The 27,975-nt window shown below is 35.3% G+C and overlaps 1 protein-coding gene and 1 non-coding gene across 2 annotated transcripts in view; one reads left to right on the top strand and one right to left on the bottom strand.

Moving 5' to 3' along the window:
• The window catches only part of CFAP299 (cilia and flagella associated protein 299), a 635,581-nt gene that overhangs the window by 75,854 nt on the left and 531,752 nt on the right, over positions 1 to 27,975 (bottom strand). The window contains exon 4 of the mRNA XM_067734728.1: positions 24,210 to 24,352. Coding sequence (XP_067590829.1) covers positions 24,210 to 24,352 — 143 coding nt within the window. The remainder of the gene's footprint in view (positions 1 to 24,209; positions 24,353 to 27,975) is intronic.
• On the top strand, positions 24,965 to 25,037 carry TRNAR-UCU (transfer RNA arginine (anticodon UCU)). Its single transcript has one exon. It is a non-coding gene; the product is annotated as a tRNA-Arg (tRNA).

The following is a 27,975-nucleotide window of genomic DNA, read 5'->3' as shown; positions in this document are numbered from 1 at the left end:
TAGAATGGGCATCATCAGAAAATCTACAAACAACAAATGCTGGAGAGGGTGTGGAGAAAAGGGAACACTCCTGCACTATTGGTGGGAATGTAAATTGGTACAACCTCTATGGCAAATAGTATGGAGGTTCCTTAAAAAACTAAGAATAGAACTACCATATGATCCAGCAATCCCGCTACTGGGCATATACCCAGACAGAATCATAATTCAAAAAGACACATGCACCCCAACATTAATTGCACTATTTACAATAGCCAGGTCATGGAAGCAACATAAAGGCCCATCAAGAGATGAATGGGTAAAGAAGATGTGGTACATATATACAATGTAATATAAATAGGAACGAAATTGGGGCATTTGTAGAGATGTGGATCGACCTAGAGACTACCATACAGAGTGAAGTATGTCAGAAAGAGAAAAACAAATATCGTATATTAACACATATATGTGGAATCTAGAAAAATGATACAGATGAACTGGTTTGGTTCATCTGTATGGGCAGAAATAGAGACATAGATGTAGATAACAAATGTATGGACACCAAGGGGAAAAGTGGCTTGGGGCAGTGGTGTGATGAATTGGGAGATTGGGATTTACATGTATACCCCAATATGTATAAAATAGATAACTAATAAGAACCTGCTGTATAAAAAGATAAAATAAAATTCAATAAAATAAAATGAGGTATATCTGTATACTATTTTACTCTGTAAAAACAACTTACTCTTGTACTTGAACAGTTATAAAATCTAATTGGAAGTAAAAAGTTGTTTATCAACTTCTTTAAAAATTACTTCCAGAAATCTGCATTTATAAAAAGTGATGTTCTCTTGAAACCGTTTCTTCTGTGGTTAGCAAACCAACCATGCTTTTTTTTTTTCACCAAAGGCTGATGATGTACAGTCATCCCTCATCCACATCCTGGAGATACCAAAATCTAGGGATGCTCAAGCTCTTTATATAAAATGTAGTAATGCAGTATTTGCATATAACGTATGCACATCCTCCTGTATATTTTAAATCATTTCAATTCCTTATAATACCTAATACAATGTAAATACTATGTAAATAGTTGTAAATACAATCTAAATGCTATGTAAATAGTGACCAGAGTATGAAAATTCAAGGTTTGCTTTTTGGAACTTTCTGGTTTTTTTTCTGAATATTTTTGATCCACAGTTAGTTAAATCCATGGATGTGGAATCTGCTGATTGAGGGCTGACTATTGCAGTCCTAACTAGAGATTACCTAAATCAGATTTGAAAAAAAAGAACAGTACTAAAAACCAGGAGCCATCTTCTGCCACATATTTATTGTAGATATGCAGATGGTTGAGACAGCTCTTACTTCCATCCTGGCCCCAGAGAAAGAAAGGGCTCTCTGGGTTACATGTTCTGCAGCTTCTCCTTCCTTAGGGAAAATGTTCAAACTTTTCTCACAGAGAAATGTAACTTCAGGGCATCTCACAATAAGAAAGAGGGAGGAACCTGACTCAGATGAAAAATATCACAATTTTACTATTTAAAGTTCCACTCTTGAATATGTGTAAAAGTGTGTAACTTTAGAGATGGGGATATCAGAGAATGGGGAGAGGGAAAGAAAACATTAGCCTAAGGCAAAAACTAATTGGCCAACTCAGGAAGAAGGGGGGGAATTTACCTGGCAATTTTTGAGAAGGAAAAATGAAAACTATTCTAAAACTTTGAAAGATTAATTTAGAGTTCTCTTTGGAAACTGTCGGCTTAATAAGTCTCTAGTCATATTTAAGCTAAACTAGGTATCCATATCTGAAAGAAATGAGAGAGTTGGACAAATAGCTGACAGTGATTGAGCCAAGAGGATAATATGTTAATAATTATTAAATCTGTAGTCCAGAAACCTGTCATTCTAGACAGTGGAATAAGATGAATATTTGCACAGTGACCAAATTTCAGTGGGTTTTAAAGTTCCAAGCAGATAAAACAAGCTGTCATATACCTGTGGCAATACCTAAGGACCATAAACATCTTAGAATTGACAAAGTGAAGGCAAACATCTTTCTTGAAAATGTTTACTATGATGGAATGTGAGAGCAAATGATTTCTGTCCTTTTTTCACCCTCAGAAAGACCCAGAATGTTTAATAAGAATATCCAGTAACATACATTACATAATTATACTGCTTCATCCAAGGGAGAAGAGAATGTCTCTAGCAGATCCTGAGGGCTGCTAAAAAAAATCAACCCTTTGATAAAGCAATGGATTTCAAAAATTTAAATTGCTTAATATGTAATGTGTTCGTGTGTGTGTGTGTGTGTGCATGTGCATGTGTGCATGTTCTAGTCTATGCTACAGATTCTATATTTGAAACTGTTTTATTCTGCATTGGGTATATTTTGTTTACCCTTCCACATTCCTTCTCCACCCCTTCATGCCCAAAGGGAGAGTCCTGCCTCAATACGCAACCTTGCCATCTGATTTGTGCATAGTTGCTTACTATGGTGGTGACTTGTGATTTTTCTCATGCTGTTTCACAACTGTCCATTTTCCAGTTTTAGAACCAAAATTATTCTAGCACTTCATGTATTTTTCTCAAAGTATATTCCACATGATAGGTGGTCTATGAAATTTACATTTTTACTGGCCTTCATAAATTCCTTTTAATCCTGCATTTTTTAAACCAACTTCACTACTCATTGACACTCAGCACTTAATGAAATAATTAACAATGCCTTAATATATTAAGTATCTCCTATGGGTTAGTTTTCATGCTAGGTACTTTACATGCGATACCATATGATCATATGATCCTCTATCATTTGAGGAAGATATTATTTATCAACTTTTATAAGATGTAGAAACTAAGGGTCATAGAAGTCAAATGCTTGTCCAAGATGACAGAACCAGAATTAGAAATGAAGGTTGAGTGATTCCAAAGCCCAGGCTCTTTAAATATAAGGCATATAACCAGACAAGGACATTGCTATTTTAATACCTCCCTATTATAATCATTGTGTAGTTATAGGAAATGGGCATGTATACATATAAGAGAAAAATATAAAAGAATTGATTTAGAATGACATAGGATGGGATGATTTGAATGCCATTCCGTTTCCTTTTTACTCTTCTATCTTGTCCTAAAGAACATTTTTAGTTCTCATATCTCTCTTCCTTGATTGACTACTATTCTCATCTACCCCTACCAACACACACACACACACACACACACCTGCAATTTCTTCCACTTTGATTTCTTTTCTCATCGAACTTCTAGAGTTTTCTACTCATGCTGTTTCTCTTTCTCCACCGCCAAGTCGCCTTTCAATCCACTACAATACAGTTTTCCCAATACCACCACCATGTGACAGAAACTGTTCTTATAAAGTTCACTAATGTTCTCCACATTTCCAGACACAAGGGACTTTTTTAAATGCTCATCTTAATCAATAGATGGCACTTCTTCATTCTTTTTTCCCTAGCTTTACTGAGTTATAATTGACATATAACATTGTATAACTTTAAGGTATACACTGTGTTGATTTGATACCCTTATATACTGCAAAATGATTACCACCACAGTGTTAGCTAATACCTGTATCACATCACATAATTAATGTTTCTTTTTTTGTGATGACATTTAAGCTCTACTCTCTTAGCAACTTTCAAGTATATAAGAGTGTTATTAACTATAATCACTATGCTGAATTCCATCATATGATTGGGCTCTGCTTTTCCTTCTATGTCACTGTACCTTCCTTCTGTTTAGTTTACTGGGTTCTTTTCCCTTCCCAACATCTAAAATTTGGCATTTTCACATTATATCTCTTCTATTCTTTCCCCTAGTTAGCAACATTCCTTCCCAGAGATTTAAATACTAATTTTCTGTTGAATACTTTCAAATTTGTATCTCTAGACCTATCTCATAGGTAACTCAGACTTAACATGTAGGAAAAGTTAATGATAATGACAACCGTTTTTATTACACATATTATGTGTCAGTCACTGTTGTAAGTACTTTACACACACTAAATCATACAATCCTCACAGTAACCTTCTTTGGTAGTATTATTATTATCTTTGTTTTATAAACAAGAATAATGTGAGAGTTTGAGTAATTTGCCCAAGATCACAAAGTAAGCAAGAGGCAGAGAAAGTTTTTGACCCAGTTTAGTTCTAGAGATCTTGCTCTTTACTAGACTCTATATCTCTTTGCCTAAAATCATCTTTCCTCACTCTTCATGTGGAAAGTTAGGAAGCACTCTCCTCTTTTAGGAATAAGCCTACATTTTACCTATTCAGAAAAGCTGTCCTTACTCATCCTATCTGGAGGAACTCCTGCCTGCTTGTTCTCTCTTAGCCTCCTATTTATTTCTTTGAAATTATTTATTACAAATTGTAAGTCATGCAATTTACTCATCATTTACTTCTGTCAGATAACATGGATTGTTTTGCTCAATACCCATTCTAATCCCTTTCTGGTGTGCCTTCCTGAACTGCTGAGGTGGGAGGCCTAAAATCTACTTTTCTAAAATTACCTTGCAGCTGGGTTTTTCCATGTGATTTAGTTTCCACCATTTAGAAGCTCTCACAGGGGTAATTAATTTAGAAATAAGTTATGTGGGGCCATAAGGAACAGTTTTGCTCAAACAGATTTTGGCAGAAAAGGCACAGTTCTAGAAGTGGCAGGTGTGGCAGAAAATTCAAGGTACTGCAGCTCCTGATTGTTGCAGAACCAGCATGGTTCTGGAGCTGTCAACAGTGGTAGAAGCTTCTTGATAATGTAGTTTCCTGATTGTGGTGGAAGTTGCAGCTTTTTGCCAGCTCAGTTCTGCAGTGTGACTTAAGTGTAGAAACTCAGTCTGGAGTCTGTTTCTTCAGTCCTCCAAATGATTTTATGAACTTATATATTTATAAGTTATATAAATATTCTTATTAAATTCTTATTAATATTTATATTAAATCTCTTTGTGCTTAAACCAGATTTAGTAGACTCTGTTGTCTGCAACTAAGAACCTTGGTCATTATATCTAATAATTTTTGTTTCTGTCTTATCTGCCAGACTATAAGCACTTCAAGAGAAGTTAGCCTTTTACTGTTGATTGCTGAATTCCCACTGTCAAGTAGAGCTTAGCTCATAGCAGGTGTTAATATATTATTACTGAATTTCATGACAAAGATTTAAAAATGTTTAATTTCTTCTACAATTATAGAAACTGCTTTGGAATACCAGCTAAAAAACTTCCTGCCAGCCTACCTTCCTCTTTCTCTATGTGTATTATATTTCATTTCACCTTGGTCCTAGAATATGATGTATCAAGGAGACCAAGATTGCTGAATAGGTATCAGTTACTCACTGTTCCTAAAATTTGTCATGGTTTCTCATGAGCTTTTGCTCCTATTTGGAATACCCCGTCCTCCACTTTTCTACTACATAGACTCCTACTTGTTTTTCAAGGACAAGCTAAATTATTTTCTTGCAGCAGCCTCTCCTGTACTTCCCCCAAGTGATTAATTAATCACACCTTAATCTGTGTTCTTGTAATACATTGTAGATATTTTATTATAGTATTTATAACATTTTAATATTATATATTAATGTGATTAATAATAATAACATTTTATTATTCTGAGTCATTGTGTTACAATTACTAGGTGAAATAAAATGTATGGGTGAAGAACATTAAAACAACAAAATGCTTTTGTGAAAATGTGCTATAAACTCACAAATGTAAGTTATTTTTTCTTTCCATGTGACCAAATAGGGTTTATTCCAATAGTACACTCTCAGGAACTCTAACAACATAATTTTTATTCTTTCTCATTTTAAATCATGTCAAACTCACAGAACAGTACAAGAACAGTACAAAGAACTCTCATGTACCCTTTACCCAGAGACATTATTCAAGTTTTTCCAACTTTCCCAGTAATGTTCTTTAGGAAAGGGATCCATCCAGGATCATGTGTTGCAACTAGCTTTGTCTAGTCTCTGGGAACAGGTCCTCAGCCCTCCCTTGACTCTCATGACCTTAATATTTCAAAAGATTACAGGTCAGTTATTTTGTAGACTCCACAAGTTTGTGTTTGTCTGATGTGTCTTCCCAATAACATGAAGATTATGTGTATTGGGCAGGAACTACATATTGATAGAACGATGGGTGATGCTGCATCCCCTTGAGGGGCACTTGAAGTTGATTTGCCCCATGCCTGGTAGTTTGCTCACTAGAGTAAGGTGGCATTGCCCAGATGTCTCCACTATAAAGTTTCTCTTTTTCCCTTTGTAATTAATAAGTATTTTTGTGGGAAGATACTTTGACACTAGTAAATATCCTGTCCCCTGTCCAACTTTCACTCCCTAGTTTCTTTTTCTTTTTTAACATCTTTATTGGAGTATAATTGCTTTACAATGTTGTGTTAGTTTCTGCTGTGTAACAAAATGAATCAGCTATATGTATACATATATCCCCATATCCCATCCCTCTGGTGCTTCCCTCCCACCCTCCCTATCCCACCCCTCTAGGTGGTCACAAAGCGCTGAGCTAATCTCCCTGTGCTATGCAGCTGCTTCCCACTAGCTATCTATTTTACATTTGGTAGTGTATATATGTTAATGCTACTCTCTCACTTCGTCCCAGCTTACCTTTCCCCCTCCCCATGTCCTCAAGTCTATTCCCTACATCTGCATCTTTATTCCTGTCCTGCCCCTAGGTTCATCAGAACCAATTTGTTTTTAGATTCCATATATATGTGTTAGCATATGGTACTTGTTTTTCTCTTTCTGACTTACTTCACTCTGTATGACAGACTCTAGGTCCATCCACCTCACTACAAATAACTCAATTTCATTTCTTTTTATGGCTGAGTAATATTCCATTGTATATATGTGCCACAACTTCTTTATCCATTCATCTGTTGATAGACCCTTAGGTTGCTTCTATGTCCTGGCTATTGTAAATAGTGCTGCAATGAACATTGTGGTACATGTCTCTTTCACAAATGTAAGTTATTATCTTTATTTTTACATGCAGAAGCAGAGGAAAGTTATTGCTTAATTTCACTTATTTCTCTTTCCAGGTAGGTAGACCTCCAATTTCTTCCATTTATCTTCTTTTTGTGGACTGACTTACACATGACCTGACTTTTGGAAGCCCAAGAAAGAAGGGCCAGGAAGCCTTTGGCATACACATGCTAATCTGTATGGCTGACTTGAAGTGTAGAAGCCTCCCTCAGAGTAATTCCTCAGAAAATTAAGGAACAATTCAGTTTGGAGCTAGTTCATTCCTGCATACAAAACATTATAATACTGTCCTCAAACAGATAAACACAAGTGAATGATTTTTACTTTCTTTGTTCCTTTTAAATGATTTATACTCATTTTCAAAATCATGCTGTATTGCAAGTATACCAAAATGACTACTTCTCTGGTCATTTAGAGAATTTTCTTTCATAGCATTTAATATATTAGGTGACTCATATTCAAACAATAAAAAGGTTTATTATTTCCAATATTTTCAATTTTCTTCTTTAGTGGCTTTTGTTAGCACATGTTTGAAAACAGGTCTTATTTTGTATTTTGAATATTTTATTTGAAATATCTAGCATTTGTAATATTAATACATATCTCCACTGATTTTTATTTTATTTTTGTTAATAAACAAATATTTACATCAAAAATAAAGTAAAAAATCAAAGAGATAATATTTACAATATTAAACATAAGCCAGATGTGGAAGCATGCTTTTCCAGATTAAACATTTACTGAGTTGGCAGAAAACGGCTTTCTTCCTCATTCATCCAAGTTAAGTTTTGTTTGAATGGATTCTAATTTCTTATTCCTTTACCCTTTTCACCATCTTTCTGTTGCTTTGTTTATGTAATAGTGATTTTTCCTTACCACTGCCTTCCACAGTTCTGTACAGCTGCTTCCCAGATGAGCTAAATAGCTCATTTTCATCTTTACACAAGTCTAAACTATGGGTTAATCCTACATGGCTTTCACAGACACAGTGACTGAAATCTCCTTGTGACAGTTCTCATATATACATGCATGTTTTTATTTTCTGCAGATATTCAAGTAAACTTGACTATAGAAAAGCACAAAACATCATCATCTGGTTCTGCATCCTTCAAATCTTACGTATTCTTTGAAAACTAGTGGAGACAAGGTCTCAAATTACGAAGAACATAAAGTATGCATTTGGAAATAAAGAAAATGGACCTTTCCAGCAAATTGAGAGTTTCTAATTTTTTTCTTTTCTACTAAAGGTTGATTAACTAATTTCTACAGAGTATTTCACCCAAATGCCTTTAAAGTGGCTTCAATCAACATGAGCTGATGAACTAAAGCAATAATTTCCTTTCCTTTTTTTACTGTGTTCATTTTTCTGCACTTTCTTGACAGTTCATCACAGACAAAGGACTTAAGCACCAGCATACTCTCCAACTTAAACAGTAAAATCCCAAGGATCGGACATGCAGGCTTCCATTCAGATGGATGATAATGGACAGAGCTTATGGGAACTAATAAGAAGGATTGTTGGCATTCCCAATGACTTGCCTTTTCATGTTGGACTTGTTTATTGCTTTCCTTATATGAAGGTAAGGGAGGGAAATGAGAGGTTGAATTCTGGGTTATGGCTAAAGATGCTAAACCATTTAAAGTGCCATTATTCCATTTCATTAAATTTTGGCACAGAAGTGCATGCACATGTTACCAGATTGTAAGGTGTATTCATGAATCAGAATTACACAGCTTGAGGGCTTATCTGGTTCACATTCTTTCTCGAAAAATGATTATGTAAAAATAAGTAAAAATCAAATATAAATGTTGATATAAAGTAAAGATCCTGAGAGTTAAAGAATAAAAATGTTGGTATGGAATTTTTAGATGCATGTCATCAAGTTAACTTCCCTTCTGTTGTGCCTTTACAAATTTATGCATGATGGAACATAAATGACTCAGAATATGAATGTGTTAACAAGCCTTTACAATATTTGTGTGTGTGAGAGTTTGAATATATACACTGTATTGCTGTTTCCATAGCTAAATAACATCAAATTGTGCTAATGTGGGAAAGTCAGGAAATCAAAGAATTATATTAATTGTTTCTGAATTCAAATGCTCAGGCAAACTCCAGTTGGGTTTGCCTTCTTCAGCTGAGTGTGCCTAGGGCTAGGTGTGAAATCTTTGTATGTTCCTGGATCCTCTTATAGAAATAGACAAAGGTAAGACATATCAGGATTTTGATTTCATTCTTCTCATTTGCTCATGAAAACAAAATTGAGAAATCATCAAATTGAACTGAATTATTTAATTCTTTTAAAATGAGCAGCCTTACTCGTAAAAGTAGGGGTAGGGAAAATAAAAAATAACACACAGAGTGTTCTCTTTACAACAAAATCTTTAAGATCAGCTTGATTTTTCAAATTGTTCTGGTTTTGAAATTTATGTGAAAAATTTTGTAACATTTGAAAATGAAATCATATATTGTTTAAAGAAACTGGTCTCACGTTGCTTCATTCAATTTCATAAATTAGTAGAACTGGAATGAATTTAATTTTACAAGTAATTTGGCAGTTCAAGTTCTAAATTTTATAAGCTCTTTTATCCCACCTTACTGCCCTACACTCCCTTTATGTAACAAAGTAGAACCAAATGGAAATTTGATAATATAAAGAAATCATTTCTATACAAAAACCAGAAGAAAATTCAGATACTTTGTACATATCACACTCTATATTCTTGGACATTTATGAAAATAGCGAAAGATTATACTAAAATTTTAATTAGTTTTTGAATAAAAGAGGCAAGAGTGGGCATCCTTGTCTTGTTCCTGATCTTAGAGGAAATGCTTTCAGTTTTTCACCATTGAGAATGATGCTAGCTGTGGATTTGTCATATATGGTCTTTATTATGTTCCATCTATGCCCACTTTCTGAAGAGTTTTTATCATAAATCAATGTTGAATTTTGTCAAAAGATTTTTCTGCATCTATTGAGATGATCATATGGTGTTTATTCTTCAATTTGTTAATGTGGTGTATCACATTGATTGATTTGTGGATATTGAAAAGTCCTTGCATCACTGGGGTACATCCCACTTGCTCATGGTATATGATACTTTTAATGTATTATTGGAGTCGGTTTTCTGGTCTTTGTTGAGGAGTTTTGTATCTATGTTCATCAGTGATATTGGCCTGTAATTTTCCTTTTTTTGTGTGTTATCTTTGTCTGGTTTTGGTATCAGGGTGACAGTGGCCTCATAGAATGGTTCTGAAGTGTTCCTTCCTCTTTCATTTTTGGAATAGTTTCAGAAGGATAGGAGTCAACTCTTCTCTAAATGGTAGAATTCACCTCTGAAGCCATCTGGCCCTTGAATTTTGCTTGTTGGGAGTTTTTTAATTACTGAATTAATTTCAGTACTGGTAATTGGTCTGTTCATATTTTCAATTTCTTCCTGGTTCAGTCTTGGGAGATTGTACCTTTCTACGAATGTGTCCATTTCTTCTAGGTTGTCCCTTTTATTGGTGTATAGTTGCTTGTGGTAGATTCTTATGATCCTTTTTATTTCTATAGTGTTGGTTGTAACTTCTCCTTTTTCATTTCTGATTGTATTGATTTGAGCCCTCTTCCTTATTTTCTTGATGAGTCTGGCTAAAGTTTTATCAATTTTGTTTATCTTTTCAAAGAACTAGCTTTTAGTTTCATTGATATTTTCTACTGTTTTTTAGTCTCTACTTCATTTATTTCTGCTCTGATCTTTATGATTTCTTCTGTTCTACTAACTTTCTACTACTAACTTCTACTAATAAACAAAACTTTTGGGTTTTGTTTGTTCTTCGTTCTCTAGTTGCTTTAGGCATAACATTAGGTTGTTTATTTGAGATTTTTCTTGTTTCCTGAGGTAAGATTGTATCACTATAAACTTCTCTCTTAGAACTGCTTCTGTTATATCCCATAGGTTTTGGATCATTGCGTTTTCATTTTCATTTGGCTCTAGGTAATATTTTATTTCCTTTTTGATTTCTTCAGTGATCCATTGGTTGTTTAGTAGCATATTGTTTAGCCTCCACATGTTTGTGTTTTTTGCAGTTTTTTTTTCTCTTGTAGTTGATTTCTAGCATCACAGTCTTGTGCTTGGAAAAGATGCTTGATATGATTTAAGTTTTCTTAAATTTACTGAGGGCTGCTTTGTGGTCCAGCATGTGATCTATCCTGGAGCATGTTCCATGTGCACGTGAAAAGAATGTGCATTCTGCTGCTTTTGGATGGAATGCTATATAAATATTAAGTCCATCTGGTCTAGTGTGTCATTTTAAAGCATGTGTTTCCTTATCAATTTTCTGTCTGGATGATCTGTGCATTGATGTAAGTGGGGTGTTGAAGTCCCCCACTATTAATGTTTTACTGTCAAGTTCTCCTTTTATATCTGTTAACATTTGCCTTATATATTGAGGTGCTCCTGTATTGGCTGCATATATATTTATAATTGTTATATCTTCTTCTTGGATTGATCTTTTGATCAGTATGTAGTGTCCTTCTTTGTCTCTTGTAACAGTCTTTAGTTTAAAGTCTATTTTCTCTGATATGAGAATTGCCACTCCAGCTTTCTTTTGATTTTCATTTGCATGGAATACCTTTTTCCAACCCCTCACTTTCAGTCTGCATGTGTCTCTATATCTGAAGTGAGTTTCTTTTCTTTTTTTTTTTTTTTTGCGGTACGTGGGCCTCTCACTGTTGTGGTCTCTCCCTTTGTGGAGAACAGGCTCCGGACGTGCAGGCTCAGTGGCCATGGTTCACAGGCCTAGTCAATCCGCGGCATGTGGGATCTTCCAGAACCGGGGCACAAACCCATGTCCCCTGCATCGGCAGGCGGACTCTCAATCACTGCGCCACCAGGGAAGCCCTGAAGTGAGTTTCTTGTAGGCAGCAAATATACAGGTCTTGTTTTTGTATCCATTCAGCCAGTCTCTGTCTTTTGGTTGGAAATTTAGTCCATTTACGTTTAAGGTAATTACCAATATGTACATTCTATGGCTTTTTTGTTAACTGTTTTGGATTTGCTTTTGTAGCTCTTTTTTTCCACTTTCTTCTTTTGTTCTCTTCTCTTGTGATATGATGACTATCTTTAGTGTTATGTTTGGGTTCCTTTTTCTTTTTTGTTGTATATCTATTACAGATTATTGTTTTGTGGTTACCATGAGAATTTTGTATAGGAGTCTGTATTTATAAATGCTTGTTTTAAGTTGCTGATCTCTTAATTTCAAATGCATTTTAGATACCCTGCATTTGTACTCTCCTCCCTCCATAATTACCATTTTTGACTTTATATTATACATCTAATTGTTTTGAGTATTCCTTAACTGTTTATTGTGGATACAAACGATTTTTACCACTCTTGTCTTTTAACCTCCCTATTAGCTTTGTGTGTGGATGATTTCCTACATTTATTGTACGTTTGCATTTACCAGCAAGCTTTTCCATTTTGTAACTTTCTTGTGTCTAGTTGTGGCTTTTCCTTTTCTGCCTAGAGAAGATCCTTTAGCATTTGTTGGAAAGCTAGTTTGGTGGTGCTGAATTCTTTTAGCTTTTGCTTGCTTGTAAAGCTTTTGATTTCTCCACCAAATCTGAATGAGAGCCTTGCTGGGTAGAGTATTCTTGGTTGTAGATTTTTCTCTTTCATCACTTTAAGTATATATAATAAGTATATCATGCAACTCCCTTCTGGCCTGCAGAATTTCTACTGAAAATCAGCTGATAGCCTTATGGGAGTTCCCTTATATGTTATTGTTTCTTCTCACTTGTTGTTTTTAGTATTCTCTCTTTAATTTTTGTCATTTTGATTACAATGTGTCATGGTGTATTCCTCTGTGGGTTAATCCTGTAGGAGAATCTTTGTGCTTCTTGAACTTGGGTGACTGTTTCCTTCCCCAGATTAGGGAAATTTTCAGCTATTGTCTCTTCAAATATTTTCTCAAGCTATTTCTCTCTTCTCCTTCTGGGACTCCTGTAATGTGAATATTAGCATGCTTGATGTTGTCCTACAGGTTTCTTAAACTGTCCTAATTTCTTTTCATTCTTTTTTATTTTTTTCTGTTTGACAGCAGTGATTTCCATTACTCTGTCTTCCAGCTCACTTATCCATTCTTCTGCCTCATTTAGTCTACTATTGATTCCTTCTAGTGTATTTTTCATTTCAGTTACTGTATTCTTTAATTCTGTTTGGTTGTTCTTTATATTTTCTAATTCCTTGTTAAAAACTTCTAATTTCTCACTCTATGCAACCATTCTTGCCACTTTTATTCAACACAGAAAAAGAAATAAGAGGAATCCAAATTGGAAAAGAAGAAATAAAACTGTCACTGTTTGCTATGCAGATCCAGCTTTTCCTCAGGCAGCCCTGATGCCTGGCATTGACAGGGGGAAGTAGAGGCATCCTCTAGACCAGTGGTTCTTAAAGTGTGGTGCCTGGACTAGCAGCATCAGTATCACTTGAGTATTTATTAGTAATACAATTTCTCAGGTCCTACTTTAATTTTACTAAGTTAAAAGCTCTGGGAGTAGGGTCCAGAAATCTGGTTTTAACAAGTCTTCTATGTGATTCATGTGTATGCTGAAGTTTAAGGACCCATGATTAGACCAACTTTAACAGAAAACCCAGTGTATGGAATTACTGAACTACCATTGAGAAAGTTGACATTTTAGATCCAGTAGCCTCTGTTTTTCTCTGCTTCTATCTTTACTCTCTCCATAGTTTCCTCTTAATTCTAGAGACAGCATGATCATGTAAAAATTTAATTCACATCACTTCTATTACATTTACCCTTTTGTGCTTAAGCAAGCCGTTAATCCTCTTCTCACTTGTGAGATTTACACGTAAGCATCCTTAGATATTTAGATTTTCAATCATCACCAGATTGATAGTGTTCCCCAGGTTATGAATGTTGGACTTTTGAACAGAATCTACCCGGAATGTATTGATTTGCATGTATTCAAAGAATAGGAACTGATCTTGCCTACTACTCCAGAGAGCAAGATGTGTTCCCTGAAGCATGTTACCTTCCTTTATGATTCCATGATGGTCACAGATATGTTATCTGAAGGAAGATTATCATGGTGTGTCCCTACTTATTTAATTAACCCAAATGGGATGGTCACCATACACGTGAGGCAGGGAACTTGCAAGAGGGTGGAGACATTATTTGCTGTCACAGAGTTTCTTCTTGCTACATAAAACAAAATTAATTTTTCAAAAGAAATAATGGGTTTGGCATTTTGTGAGCTGACCTAGGAAATGGACTGATAGTTTCTCTAGGAAAATGGTTCTGAGTTCCATAAATAAGTGCAGTTTTGGTGCACAGTTTATCTACATATTAGAAATTGTTTATGATTTCTGACAGCTCTACAGTATAACTTTATTTGAATTCTGTTATAACAAATACTGTCTTTTATTCTGATTTAGAAAATTAAATGAAAAAACTCTGGATATCAAGGTTAATTTGCTACTAATAGTCTTTCTTTTAAAAAACATAGATTTTAAATAGGAAATAAACAAATACATAAATGTTAGTTCATACTAGTTTAGCTACTATAAAATTTTCCCAAGGAAAATAAAATATAGCTTTTCAGAAGAAATATTTAACAATTCTTCTTTAACTAAGGGGTCAAATTGAGTATCACTAACTATAAGACAATTTGACATTAAGCACCTTCTGATATGATGCAATACATAGTTTTCACCAATAGAGAATTCTTACTGAAAAAATATTTACACTTAATACAATCAAGCTTTTAGACTTATCTCCCAGTTTAAAGAAAATACAGATATGAGAGAAGCAAATCAAATAATACTCCAAGGAAACAATCAGACAAATCCAGAATACAGGACAATGTAAAAGGCAACTGGCCTTATCTCTTTAAAAAAACAATATCACGACCAAGAAAAAAATACCTTGTTGGAAAGTAGGGGAGAAGGTGTTATCTTAGAATAAAAGAGAGTCAAAATACATAAGTAATGTGATTTTTGTACACTGTTTGGATGATGGTTCACAAAACCAGCTACAAAACACTTTTTGGAACAATTAGGAAAATTTGAATATGAGCTGGATATTAGATAATAATGGGAAATAATTATTAATTTTCTTGTATATGATAATGGTAATGTTATATAGGAGAATGTTGTTATTCTTAGGACATGAATGGTGAAACATTTAGGGGTAAATCTGCAAGCTACTTTAAAATGGTACACACACACATACACACACACCAACATACAAAAGAGAGATAAAGCACATTTGGAAAAATGTTAACAGTTGTTCAGTGTAGGTTGTGAGTATATTGGCATTTATTGTACTGTTATTCAAACTTTTCAAAAAATTTTTAAATTTTATAATAAAAGTTGGAAGAGTTGCACAGTTTGAATGTACTTAATGCCACTGGACAGTACACTTAAAAATGGTTAAAATGGTAAATTTTATGCTATGTATATTTTACCAAATTTTTTTAAATGCTGGAAAAAATCTAGTGTAAAGAATAATACTGTCACAACCACAGTAAATGTTGTCAGTGAACTAGAGGTTGTCTCAGATCTCTAATTATTCACTTAAGGTTTACCCAGAGACACAATCTTCAGGGAAACACATTCTAGACAATTAAAGATACTACCAGATAATTGCTCTGGGATTCTGACTTTTTTTAAGGCAATGAGCCAAACAGCCTAGATAGAATTCTACCATAGAATAATGTAGACAGATATTTCAGTAGGAGTTCGGTAGGAACTATTCTAGTATATTTGGGTTTTATAGACCAACAGAAGGAGGTCCAGCTTTCAGATCTCTCTTCTCCATCCTTGAGTCTTCCATGAGAGATAGTAGTTAGTGTTTACCTTTGGATAAGGAAAAACTAAAATGAGTTAAGTATTGGAAAATTAAATTTATTTGTAAAAGAATTCCACGTAGATATTACAAAAATTATGTGAACCACAGTTCAGAGGATATGAATAGATTCTAAAAGTATCCTGGAACATAACTGAGGTTCAACAAGTCAGGGCCAATTTTTTCCCTAAAGATTTTTAGGCTGAAGCCACAATTAAAGGCCACTTTTAATTCTGTCCTGAGCTCTTCCACACACAAAGCTGTGGGACACTATAATTCTTACTCATAGTGACTGAAAATAAAAGCCTGGTCAAGTACAAAGAGTTGTTTTCTGCCAAGCTCAATGAAAGGAGGAAGTGGCAAGGGTGGGTACAGGATGGCTGAAATTCCCCAGTCTTAACCATGGATAGCAGGATTGCTTAAAGTTCTGAAAAACAACCCCAAATTAGGTCTTGTCAAGTCAGATACACATCTGCAAAAGAAATATATGACAATGACTAGGATATGGATATGAGACCAAAGGGGAAAATATCTTTTCATGACAAAGTCCTAAAGTAGAATCATATAGCATCGATTAAAAAAAAATCATGGGGCTCCCCTGGTGGCGCAGTGGTTGAGAGTCTGCCTGCCGATGCAGGAGACACGGGTTCATGCCCCGGTCCAGGAAGGTCCCACATGCTGCGGAGCGGCTGGGCCCGTGAGCCATGGCCGCTGAGCCTGCGCGTCCGGAGCCTGTGCTCCGCAACGGGAGAGGCCACAACAGTGAGAGGCCCACGTACCGCAAAAAAAAAAAAAAAAAAAAAAAAAAAAAAAAAAAAAAAAAAAAAATCATGACATCTGGGGTTCCACAGATCTCTATTTGGTCCTGGATTGTGAGTGCAACCGTCTATGTGTAACTTTGGTTAAGCCAATTAACACCATTATGATGCATGTTCTTTGATGTTAAAATGTGAAAAATATTCCTAACCCATAAGGTTGTTGTAAAGAGTAAGTGAAATGATGTATATAAATTATTTAGCACAGTGCCTTGTGCACGGTAAGCTCTCAGTTAATTTTTATCAGCATCATAACCATCTCAGGCTTTGACTCAGACCAGTCACAGTGGTATGGAACAACCTGAGAGAGCCCAAGGGCTGAAGTTAAACCCACCCAGAGGGGTCTAGCAAAGGAGATCATGACTGGGCTAATGGCAAATATGACTTTAAAAACCTAAGGTGGGAATTTAGACCGGAAGTCACAAACTCAAATGCCTAGAAGAATCTGATAGGTGTTATCTGAATGAGTGACTCAAGGATGACTGTGCAGTTAGTATGAGTGGGCAAGTCTCTGTTAATCTGGTGAGAACATACCCCATCTCACGGAGCAGCTTCTATTTAATTCAAGATCATGGCTGGAATGAGAGAATGTAGGCTCAGTGTGGGAAGACCTTATCAGTCTTTAGGAGAATCTGCAACTCAAAGATATTTTATGTGACATTTCCTGTTTCTAGAACATTGACATTGACACAACTTTTAAATATATTGTGCAGGCCAAATAAAACATGTCTGCAGCCAGACCCTATTAAATGGTGATCTCTAGTTTATGACTTCTTGTATCACACCTACCTAAGATCAGTATTGGTCCTAAAGATCAGGATGGGAGTGAACCTCTGGGTTGGGGACCAGCAGACCAGAACAGTGCTGTGTGTGTGTGTGTGTGTGTGTGTGTGTGTGTGTATAAGGTGAGCCATAAACATGAGCTATATATGTCATTTTGAATTTCCTAGTAGCCACACTAAAAACAAGTAAGAAGAAATAGGTGGAAATAATTTTAATAATATATCTCATTTAACTCAATATATCTAGCATATTATTATGTTAACACATAGTGAATGTAAATTTATTAATAACATATTTTATATTTTTATGATGTCTTCAAATTCAGGTGTGTATTTTACACTTACAGCACATCTTAATTCAGGGTTAGTTACACTGAAAGTACTCAATAGCCATATATGGCTAGTGGTGACCCTACTGGACAGCATAGGTCTACAGTATGCTTCTCAAACTTTAATATGCATATTGAAATTTGGGGGATCATGTTAAAATGCCATTTCTGCTTCACTGGTTGGGATAGAGCCTGAGATCCTTCACTTCTTACAGGCTCTCAGGTGGTGTCAGTGCTCCTGGTCCATGGACCACGCTTTGAATATCTAGGAGCTAGATGGTTATGGCAAGTCTTCTTCAATCAGCACTTTCGCCCCCCAAAGCACTCCCTTCTCTTTCAAATTTAGCAAATATCTGTTGAAGAGACTAAATTGATATTCTAATGTTTGGTCACCATATTTAGATGTGGAATAATATTAATAACTTTAAAATAGGCAATATTTTATATACCCCTTGTAGAAGCACTGAGTCATTTACTCCTTTTTTTTTTTAAACTTCAGAACCTGCCAATATGTTACCAGATGCTTTCATGAGAATGCGTTTAAGCACAGGATAAGTGCAACTTTATAGTTCTAACTTCAGAGATTTGGCACATTCGACGTTTTAATAAAACAGACAATGGGACGGCAAGGGAAATTTGACAATAATACCTCTCTAAGCTTTAGTATTTAGGGGCATTCCTCGGTCAAGGGTATGAATATTTCATGGACTCTCCAAAGAGAAACACAAAGAGAACTTTTTCATTTCCTCCTGACCATTCTATTTGAAAGATCGGTAGAGCTCGACAGGCAGACCTTAGATCTTTGTTCAACAATACATAAATACAGAAATTTAAGCAGCTAAATGTGGGGCAGAATGTAACTCAAGGATTCTACATAGTGCAAATGTCCTCAGGATACAAACGCTTTTAAACCTAGAAGAGTGTTTTGGAAGTAAGCAGTGAATTCCTAAGAACTTGTTCTCACTTATCACTGTTTCACTTGTGAACTTTAGCAAGTGATTTATCCTCTTTTATCCTCCCTCAGATGTTAAGAATAATGCTTGTTGAACCTATTTCACAAAGTTGTTCTAGGGAAGCATAAAGCAACTTGGTAAATGGTAACATGCTATTTGCTTATAGTTTATTCACAATCATGCCCAAAGGAAGGTACTGAATTGTAAACACATGGTCAAGATGAAGTCTGAATTGACAAGGTGATCAAGTTCTCGGCCCTTTCTACTGCTGCATTTCATAACAGTTGCAGCTGTCTGCTCATATTTATGTTTTCCACAGTAAAAATGCAAGGCAGGATTCTAATCACAGAACTACTGTCTCTTCCTACACAGAATAAAACAGCATGTCAAAAGATAAGTAAATAGAAAGGGACCTTTTGAAAGCTTTATAAAGTCTTTGTTTTAGTTCTGAATCAAACTAAGTGTGGAATTATGGATACCAAAGATATTTTTTTCCTCTAGTAACAACTGTTTAAGTCATTTAATGGCATGAAATCTCTTGAGTGAAATATCTGAAGTATGATTCTGATGGATGGCGTAAATTAAACTCAACATGGTAAAGTTTTACAGTGGGATCTTCGTAATAGAGCTAATTTTGTTTGAAAGCTCAGAAATCTGGCACCGAGGAGGAAAAAAAACCCAAAATGACAAAACTCTTTAATTGAGAAAATTATAAAATATTATTAAAAGAAATTAAAGGGGCATAAATAAATGTAAATAAATAAATGGAAGACTTAATACCATAAAGATGGCAATCAGTGGTACATTGGTCATAACTTGAAAGCAATTCCAATCAAAATTACACCATTTTGTGTGTGTGAATATTTGAAGTTGACTAAATTTATAAGAGAGAGTAAAGGACAAGCATAGACTAGATATGCTTGAAAAAGAAAAACCAGATGGAGAAATTGCCTTTCTTTATATCAAGAATTATTATGAACATATAACAAATGAGTAAGATTTTATTATTTTAAGGAGAGACTAGTAAAACAAAAGAGTGAGCCCAGAAACAACCCAGCACATACAGAACTCAACTTTTGACACAAATGGTGTTGCAGATGTGGGAGAAGGGATAGTGGACTTTTCAATAAATGTTGCTAGGACACATTATTAGTCATATGGAAGACAAAACAAAAAGTGCACCCTTACCTAACCACCATATATAGTTTTAAATTCAGGTAGGTTAAAGATATAAAATAAAAAGCAAAACTACAGTACTTTATAGGACAATATCTTTATGACTTCCAGAAAGGTAGGAATTTGTTAAACAAAACACAAAAAATGCAAACCTCTGAGGAAAAGATTAATAAAATGAACTAATCTATCAAAACTTCTGACTTCTGACCATCAAAAGTCCATGTAAAGGAAGTGAAAGGAGAATTACATACTGGAAGATTATATTTTTCAATATATATAAGAGGCAAAGGATTAATCAATATTCAAAAAAACAAAAGGAACTCCTACAATTTATAAGAAAAGGAAGAATAAATAACCAATAGAAAAAATGAGGAAAAGTCTTAATAAATACTTCAAAGAAAGGAAATCTGAACAACCAATAAAAGATCCCCAATCTGACTAGTAATCACAAAAATAAAAATTAAGACCACCATGAGACATCATTTATAACTTAGCACAGTGGAAAAAAAAAGTTTGTAGATGTCATGTGTTGGTAAGGATGAGGGCTAATGAGAGCACTTATATAGTATTTTTGGTGGATATAAAATAGCATAACCACTTTGAAAACAATTTGGCACTATCTGTATACTCTTGTGCTTTCAGCTTTGCATTTTTTCATAAACTAAGGAAAATAATAAAACATTTATTTTGTTTTTCTGCATGAATTGAATTCCATTTCAGGGCAATCAAATAAACAATGAGGAAAAGTTATTCTCTGTGGAAGAATTCTAATTAAAAAAATGCAGAATGAATGATAGAATTAGAAAATCACCATTATACAAACCTTAGTAAAAACATTTAGGTAGACTTCATTATTGTATGCTAAAACCACTGGGTGAAATTTGATGGGAATTTTATAATAGAGTCATCAGACTGACACCACCTGAACCCACTGATCAAACTCACAGAGTTTCACATTAAAAAAAAAAAAACTTACCTAAAAAAAATTGAAACTGAATTTCATCAAGCCAGTTGACAGGAAATAGGAGGATAGAGGGAGTGTGTAACAAACAACAGCATGAGCACGATCAGTCACATTTAGCATATGACATTTCTTAGGACAAATGACCTAGTTTCTCCAACAAATCACAGCATAAAAGATAAAAAGAAGAAAGGGGGCTGTTATAAAGTAAAAGAATAACACAATATTATTTGGATTTTGATTTGGTCAAACCAGCTATGGAAAGATAACTTTAAGATAGTCAATGAAGTATGAATAAGGACTAACTAGGTATTAGATGATATTAAGGAATTATTTTGTTAGGTATAATGTCATGATGGTTTTATTTAAAATGTTATCACATGAAGATTCATACTGAAGTGTTTACAAGTGAAATGACATTTTATATTTGCTTTAATATAAACAGAGCTTTTAATATAACAGAATCTAGTATTTTTAGTAAATCGTTAGTTATAGAGGTGGTGGTGATGGCGAGGAAGAGGTCTAGGATAACATTTGGATTTTGCCTTGGGTTACCAGGGTGGTACTATTTGCCAAGAAAGGGGACACAGAAGCAACAGTAGGTTTCACAGATAAAAATGATTTTAATTTTGAAAATAAGTTTTAGATGCTAATGGGATACCCAGAAGGTTCTCAAGTGAGCAATAGGATAATTGAGTCTTAAATAAAGAAGAGATCTGTGCTAGGGTTATAGTTTACCAGAAAACTGATCAAATCACTCAAGAGAATGCATATGGTAAGAAAAGAAGTCCAAGGATGAACCCTGGTGATTACCAACATGCATGAAATAAACAAGGGGAGAGTTCAATGAGAAATTCTGACATAAAATGTTAGAATATTTGAATAGTTTTGAGAAGAAAGAATTAATCAGCATAAGGATTAACCAACAGTAATTAAATAAGGTCGAGAAGTTAAATAAGATGAGAAATAAAAATAGTGCATAAGATTTTGAAATTGGCAGTCACTGGTGATTTTAGCAGGAATTGTTTCATTTGAATAACGGTGGCAGGGGCTTCCCTGGTGGCGCAGTGGTTGAGTTCGCCTGCCGATGCAGGGGACATGGGTTCGTGTCCCGGTCCGGGAAGATCCCACATGCCGCGGAGCGGCTAGGCCCGTGAGCCATGGCCGCTGAGCCTGCGCGTCCGGAGCCTGTGCTCCGCAACGGGAGAGGCCACAGCAGTGAGAGGCCCGCGTACCGCAAAAAAATAATAATAATAAAAAAAAATAACGGTGGCAGAGGGCTAATTACAATGGGTTAGCACCTACATGAGAAGTGAGAGTTGGAGACACTTGTTCTTTTGAGGAGCTTAGCAGGAAATTATAAGAGAGGTAGAGGATTTCTTTTCTTTAATATAGAAATGGTTCCAGCATGTTTAGAGGCAAGATAAAAGAGCCAGTTGGGAGAGTCAGTTTGAGAATGTATATATATAAAAAAAGAGAACGATAGATAAAGTATGGCTTCAGTGAAAAGAAGGGTGAAAAGGATAAAAAACAAGTTGAATAAATTAGCTCTAACCAAGTCAAGGAGTCCTTTTCTCTGAATCTGGAAAAGTGTGGTGAGAGTAGATGCATGTATAAAGGAATATTTCACTTAATAAAAATGAACTACTAATTTTTTTTCCAGAAAAAATCTGTTTCAAAAATTAGAGAGTGCAGCCACTTATTTTATTTCAGAAATGTCACCAGAAAAGCCTGAGTCACTCTGAGGGCACATACTCCCTCGTGGTCTTTGGGGAAGCCTAAGGCTTGCTGTGTTGGGAGAATGTGGACAAGTGTGTAGCAAATTGGGCCTCTGAGAGGTGGGCTGAGGGAAGGAGGGCATGTGGTGTTCTAAGAGTTAGGGGCAGATGTGTTCTGAACATAGATGGTGGGCCCAGGGGCCAGTAGCAGCCAGAATGGAATTGTGACTGGGAATAATCAGAAGGGCACTCTGAGGGGGGCACCAGCTAGTAAGGAAGCTGATTTTGGTTGACAGAGAGACAGATCAGGTGTTGGTTTCTATGTTTAGACTTAACGTTCTCTGTGAAATGTGAGGCAAATATGGACAGGAGTCAGGGTCAGCAGTTGAGAACAATGATTTTGAGAGAGAGGTGCAGCTTCAGAATATTTTGGGGGGGAGAATTGTAAAACTACGAATTGAGAAACAGCAAATAAATGGGTGGCTGAGGGCCAAAAAGGGGCTGGCTGAGTTTGGAGACCATAAATTATTGGTAGCAGCCATCCACACCTTTGTGAAATTTCTTAAAATTTCCTTCTGCGTTACCCAGGGGTCAAGCTAACGGTGCAAGCAAGAGGATAATTGGGTCAATCTGCTTTTGAGGGTCATCAGGACAGATACAACCAAAGCACAAAAAGACATGGGCCACTGGGATTATTGCAAGAGGCAAGTTAAATGATTTTGCTATGCATCTAGGTTGGATAGGAAAAGGGGTATGTCCATGAAATGGTGATGGGTTATGAAGTCTTTAGATAATAGCAAGAAGGATGGACACAAGAGGGCAGGAATGTCAGAGGAATAGTGTTGTTAAAAGTGTCAAATAATTTGCTGTACAGTGAAGTGGAGTTCCCTGTGCTATACAGCTGGTTCTCATTAATACCCCAATTAAAAAAAGTATTAAATAATCTGGATATGGCAGTGGAGAGTTAAAGCAGAATGCTGCTACTACTTTTGTGTTCTGTGATAAGTGAGAGGTATAGAATAAAAAGTTTAGCTTGAGAGCTATTCAGGAGGTGGTAGAAGGATCGGGATCTATAAATAGGTTGACTTTGTAGAGTAGATCCTATGTGGTGGGATAAGGGTTACAGAGGAAAGGATAGGGGTCAATAGTAAAAAGAATCATGAGTAGAAGAAATCCCCAAATAGGCCAGTGGTGAGAGTAAATGAAGGTGAGCTACTCAGAGGCCTGGATTTTGGTTGGTGACCAAAAAAAAAAAAAAAAAAGTGGGAGGAGAATGTGGAATGTGTTCCATGGACTGCTCTTGAGGCTTTTAGACAGATGAAGTCCCAAGTAGTGCAAGAGCCATGTGAGAGTAGCAAATTTTAGGCTCTACTTATCATTTAAAAGGAATGTCACTGAGAATTTACTTATCTCATCTCTGAAGAGTTCCCTTCCTCAGGCTGTTAATGGAAAATATGCATCTATGTTCATTCCCTGTTTTAAAATGTATTTACTTTTTATTCAAACCACTCTTACCACATTCCTGCTATATATACATTAATGTTCCAGAAAATAAAATAAAAATCCTTATCTTTACCTCTGAGAAGCTTGCTCTCTTATTGAAGTTGTGAAAAATGTGCACAACTTACCTCATATCTGTGGGTCTTGGAAGAAGTCTTTTTTTTCCACTAAAGTAGACTTCAAAATCTTCAGTCTTTAGCCTGTGAGCATAGTCAATGTATCCTGACACCTCCTGCCCATGAGAATTTCTGTCACGAATAAAGATCACAGACTAGTACATAGAAAAATAGAGAATGCAGAGAGTAAATGAACAAAACTCATTTCAGTAAATTTTACATGATAATAAAATCTACAGTTATTGAGTGATACCTGTGTTATACCCTATTCTAAGTGCTTTATGCTTCATACTTACCATGATCCTATGGGGTAAGTATTATTATTTTCTCCTGGCAGTGAAGAAATTTATGAAAAGTTAACTGAACATGCATATAAAGTTTATATATAGCAATTGTATATAACAATATCAATAAATAATTCATAGAAGTCTTCCTAAGGACAGATATTATTTTCAGTATTTGAAAATAAAACATTATTTACTTTTTTCCCAGTCCCATTGTCTTCTCTTTGTCATCATTTTGCAAGTTAAAAAACTGAAAAACAGAGAGGTTGAGTACCTCACACAGCTAGTAAATTGAGAAGCTCAGATTAAAACCCAGGCTCATGTGTTTGTACTTCTAATCATTACATTCTTTTTCCATTTAAACAGCTATATATTTTACGTTATATATAGAAAAATGGGGTCCCTTCTTTTTATTATCATAAGAGTCAAAAAAAAATCTCTACAAAATTAAAATCTCTTTGCAAATTAAAATCTTTTGGGACTTCCCTGGTGGTCCAGTGGTTAAGACTCTGTGCTTCTATTGCAGTGGGTGCAGGTTTGATCCCTGTTCAGGGAACTAAGATCCACATGCTGCACAGCATGACCAATAAATAAATAGTTTAAAAAAAATGAACCACTTAAAAAAAATCTCTTTACAAATTAAAATCTCTTTAGAAAATTAATTTTATAGGTCAAACCTATACAGAAAGTACATATTTCTCCTTTGTATCAATTCCTTCACGAATATCTTTGAGCAGCTACTACATGTGAGACACTGTTGAATGTGCCAAGGATACAGTGATAAGCAAGATAGTAAAGGTCCTGATCTCTTGGAACTTATGTTTAGGTAAGCAGAGACAGACAATAGACATGAAGAGAAAACAATACTTACAGTGAGGGATAAGTGTTATAAAGCAAATAAAGAAGATGGTTGGCTAGAGGAGTTGGTGGTGGTGAAGGCTACTTTGGGTAGAGTAATCAGAAAAGACCTTGAGGAGGTATTTAAGCCAAGACTTGAAGGCTAAGAAGAGGTAAGCCTTGTAAAGATCTAGAATAGGAGCCTATCAGGAAAAGGGAACAGCTGGTAGAAAGGCCCTAAAGTGGAAACAAGGTAATGCAAATAGAAGAATTGTAGTCTTTTCCTGCTTAAGCCAGTAGACATTGATCTCAAGTTCTAGGAGGAAATAAAGAAAAAGAAAAAAACACTAAGTGTAATTGGAAAAGTTCATAATGTATTCATTTCCAAATCTAGATCAAAATGTAGAATTTCATGGAGAAGTTCTATATTTGGAAGAACCTGTAAACAAGCCTTCCTGTTCCTCTTGAGCAATTACTGGATTGTTACTTGTTGGGTCTTTGTGTAGTCAATTATAGGGAGCACTAACACAGGTCGCCTCAGATAGCAGAGTTTCCAAAAGGGTGAAGTTAGAAAATTGAAATAATTCTTTCCCCTGCTACACCTATGAAAACAGGTTGCTAACAATATGCCAACAGAAAAATGGAGGAACAGAGACACAACTTAGAATTATTTGTTATTCTGCTGATGCTTCATCTTCCAGCTTACTATGGAACAGCATTGGGTGCTGAGAAGAATTCTGAGGCACTTTCTTAGCCCAAGGGGAGGGAGGATTGTACTGGATTAGTGATGTTTCCCATAGATATGCCTGGATGAACTAATATTCATTGTTATTTCTGTGCCCAATTGTGTATAAACTCAATCCATAGTCCTTCTCATTTCCCCCATGTAACTCCCAGTTAAATTTATATGGATTTCTCCATGCTTTTAGTCACCTAGTTTTTAGTTTATACAGCACAAAATTTAAATGGATAGTAACTTAGACTTCTTGAGATTCTCACACAACTAAACCAATAACTAACTTTGCTGTCCCTACTTAAACAAGGCCATGAGCTATACATATTTCATGTGTAATACAAAAGGTGCTTGTAATCTTTATTCAATCAAGGCTGCTCCTGATGTAAGGCAAATCATGCAGGGACTGAGAGGGGGAAAAATATCCAAAATAAGTCCTTTCCTTTCAAAATGGAACTCTATTAACAGAAAAGAAAGCTCCTCTGTCTCTCTCTGTCTCTGTTTTTGTCTCTGTTTCTCTGTCTTTCTCTCTTTAAATGAGAGATGGACCAGCCTTATTCTTCTAGCAGAATAGCATACCAGATATTGTAACTGACCTTCCTGCTGAAAACAAATAAGAAATCTGGATAAAATCTAAAAAATTTTAACATTTGTAACATGCATTGATACACTGGCAAGAAAATGATGAATACTCAGAGCCCAAAAAATAAATGAAAGCAGGAGCCCAGAGAGGAAATCAGAACCCTAAAGTCATCCTTGTCTTGCAGGTATTTGCCCAACCTTAGAGAATCTCAGCAAAGATTTCATGATTATGTCAGGTGGGGGTGACAGGAAACAAAATCCAGTCTTTCAGATAGAGAGACTAACAGGACCTATTGCAGCAACATAAAGCTGAGAAACAAATAAAGGATGAAAAAATATCTCCACTGTGTTCAGAGAAAAGAAGAATCATTCCAGAGTTACATCCAGAGAAAACACTTTTATGGTGAACAATATATAGATTTTTTAGACCAAATAAATAAATAAATAAATAAATAAGAGACTTGGCTAACAACAGCCTCTTGCTCAAAGAAATTCTGCAGGATGTACTTTAGCCAAAAGAATGTGACTCCAGCTGGCAAGTTAGAGATAAAGAGTAGAATAATAAGAAAAAATAGAATAGATAAGGAATAGAATCAAATATTATAAATATATAGGTCAATATAAACAAATGTTAACAGTATCTTCTGTAATAAAAATAACAGTATGCCTAAAATTTTTTATATAAATGTATGTTTGGAGAAAGTTGTCAGAGTTAAAGTTGGAGTGTCTAAATTTTTTAGAATGAGGGCAGCTATACTGATTAACTTTAGAATTTGCTAAATATGTATGTATAAATTTGGGTCACGACAGGAGATAGTGTATATCATCTTTAAATTATTAGAGGATAAAACAAAGTGAGGAAAAAGCAATCAATCAATGAAACAGAAGGCAAGAAGGGAGAGGAAAAATTTGGAAGAGGCAGGACAAGTAAAATACACAAATGTAATGATAGTATTATGGGCTGTATTGTGTTCCCTCAGAATCCATATGTTGAAACCTAACCCTGAGTACCTCAGAGAATGTTTTAGACAAAGGACCTTTAAAGAGTTAATTAAGTAAAAATGAGCCCATTAGGGTAGGCCCTAATGCAATCTGACTTTATAAGAAGAGGAAATTTGGACACACAGAGAGACATTGGGGGGTTGTGTGCATGGAGAAAAGACCATGTGAAGACACAGTGAGAGGAACCATCTGCAAGCAAGGAGAAAGGCCTCAGAAGAAACCAAATCTGCCAACACCTTGATCTGTTTTGGACTTCTAGCCTTGAGAACTATGAGAAAATAAATTTCTGTTATTTAAGCTACCCAGTCTATGGTATTTTGTTATGGCAGCTCTAGCAAAT

Source organism: Pseudorca crassidens, chromosome 4 (genome assembly GCF_039906515.1).
Source record: "Pseudorca crassidens isolate mPseCra1 chromosome 4, mPseCra1.hap1, whole genome shotgun sequence".
In the NCBI taxonomy this organism is placed as follows: Eukaryota; Metazoa; Chordata; class Mammalia; order Artiodactyla; family Delphinidae; genus Pseudorca; species Pseudorca crassidens.
The sequence above is the reverse complement of the archived record's forward strand: the minus strand, read 5'-3'. Positions and strand labels throughout refer to the sequence as shown.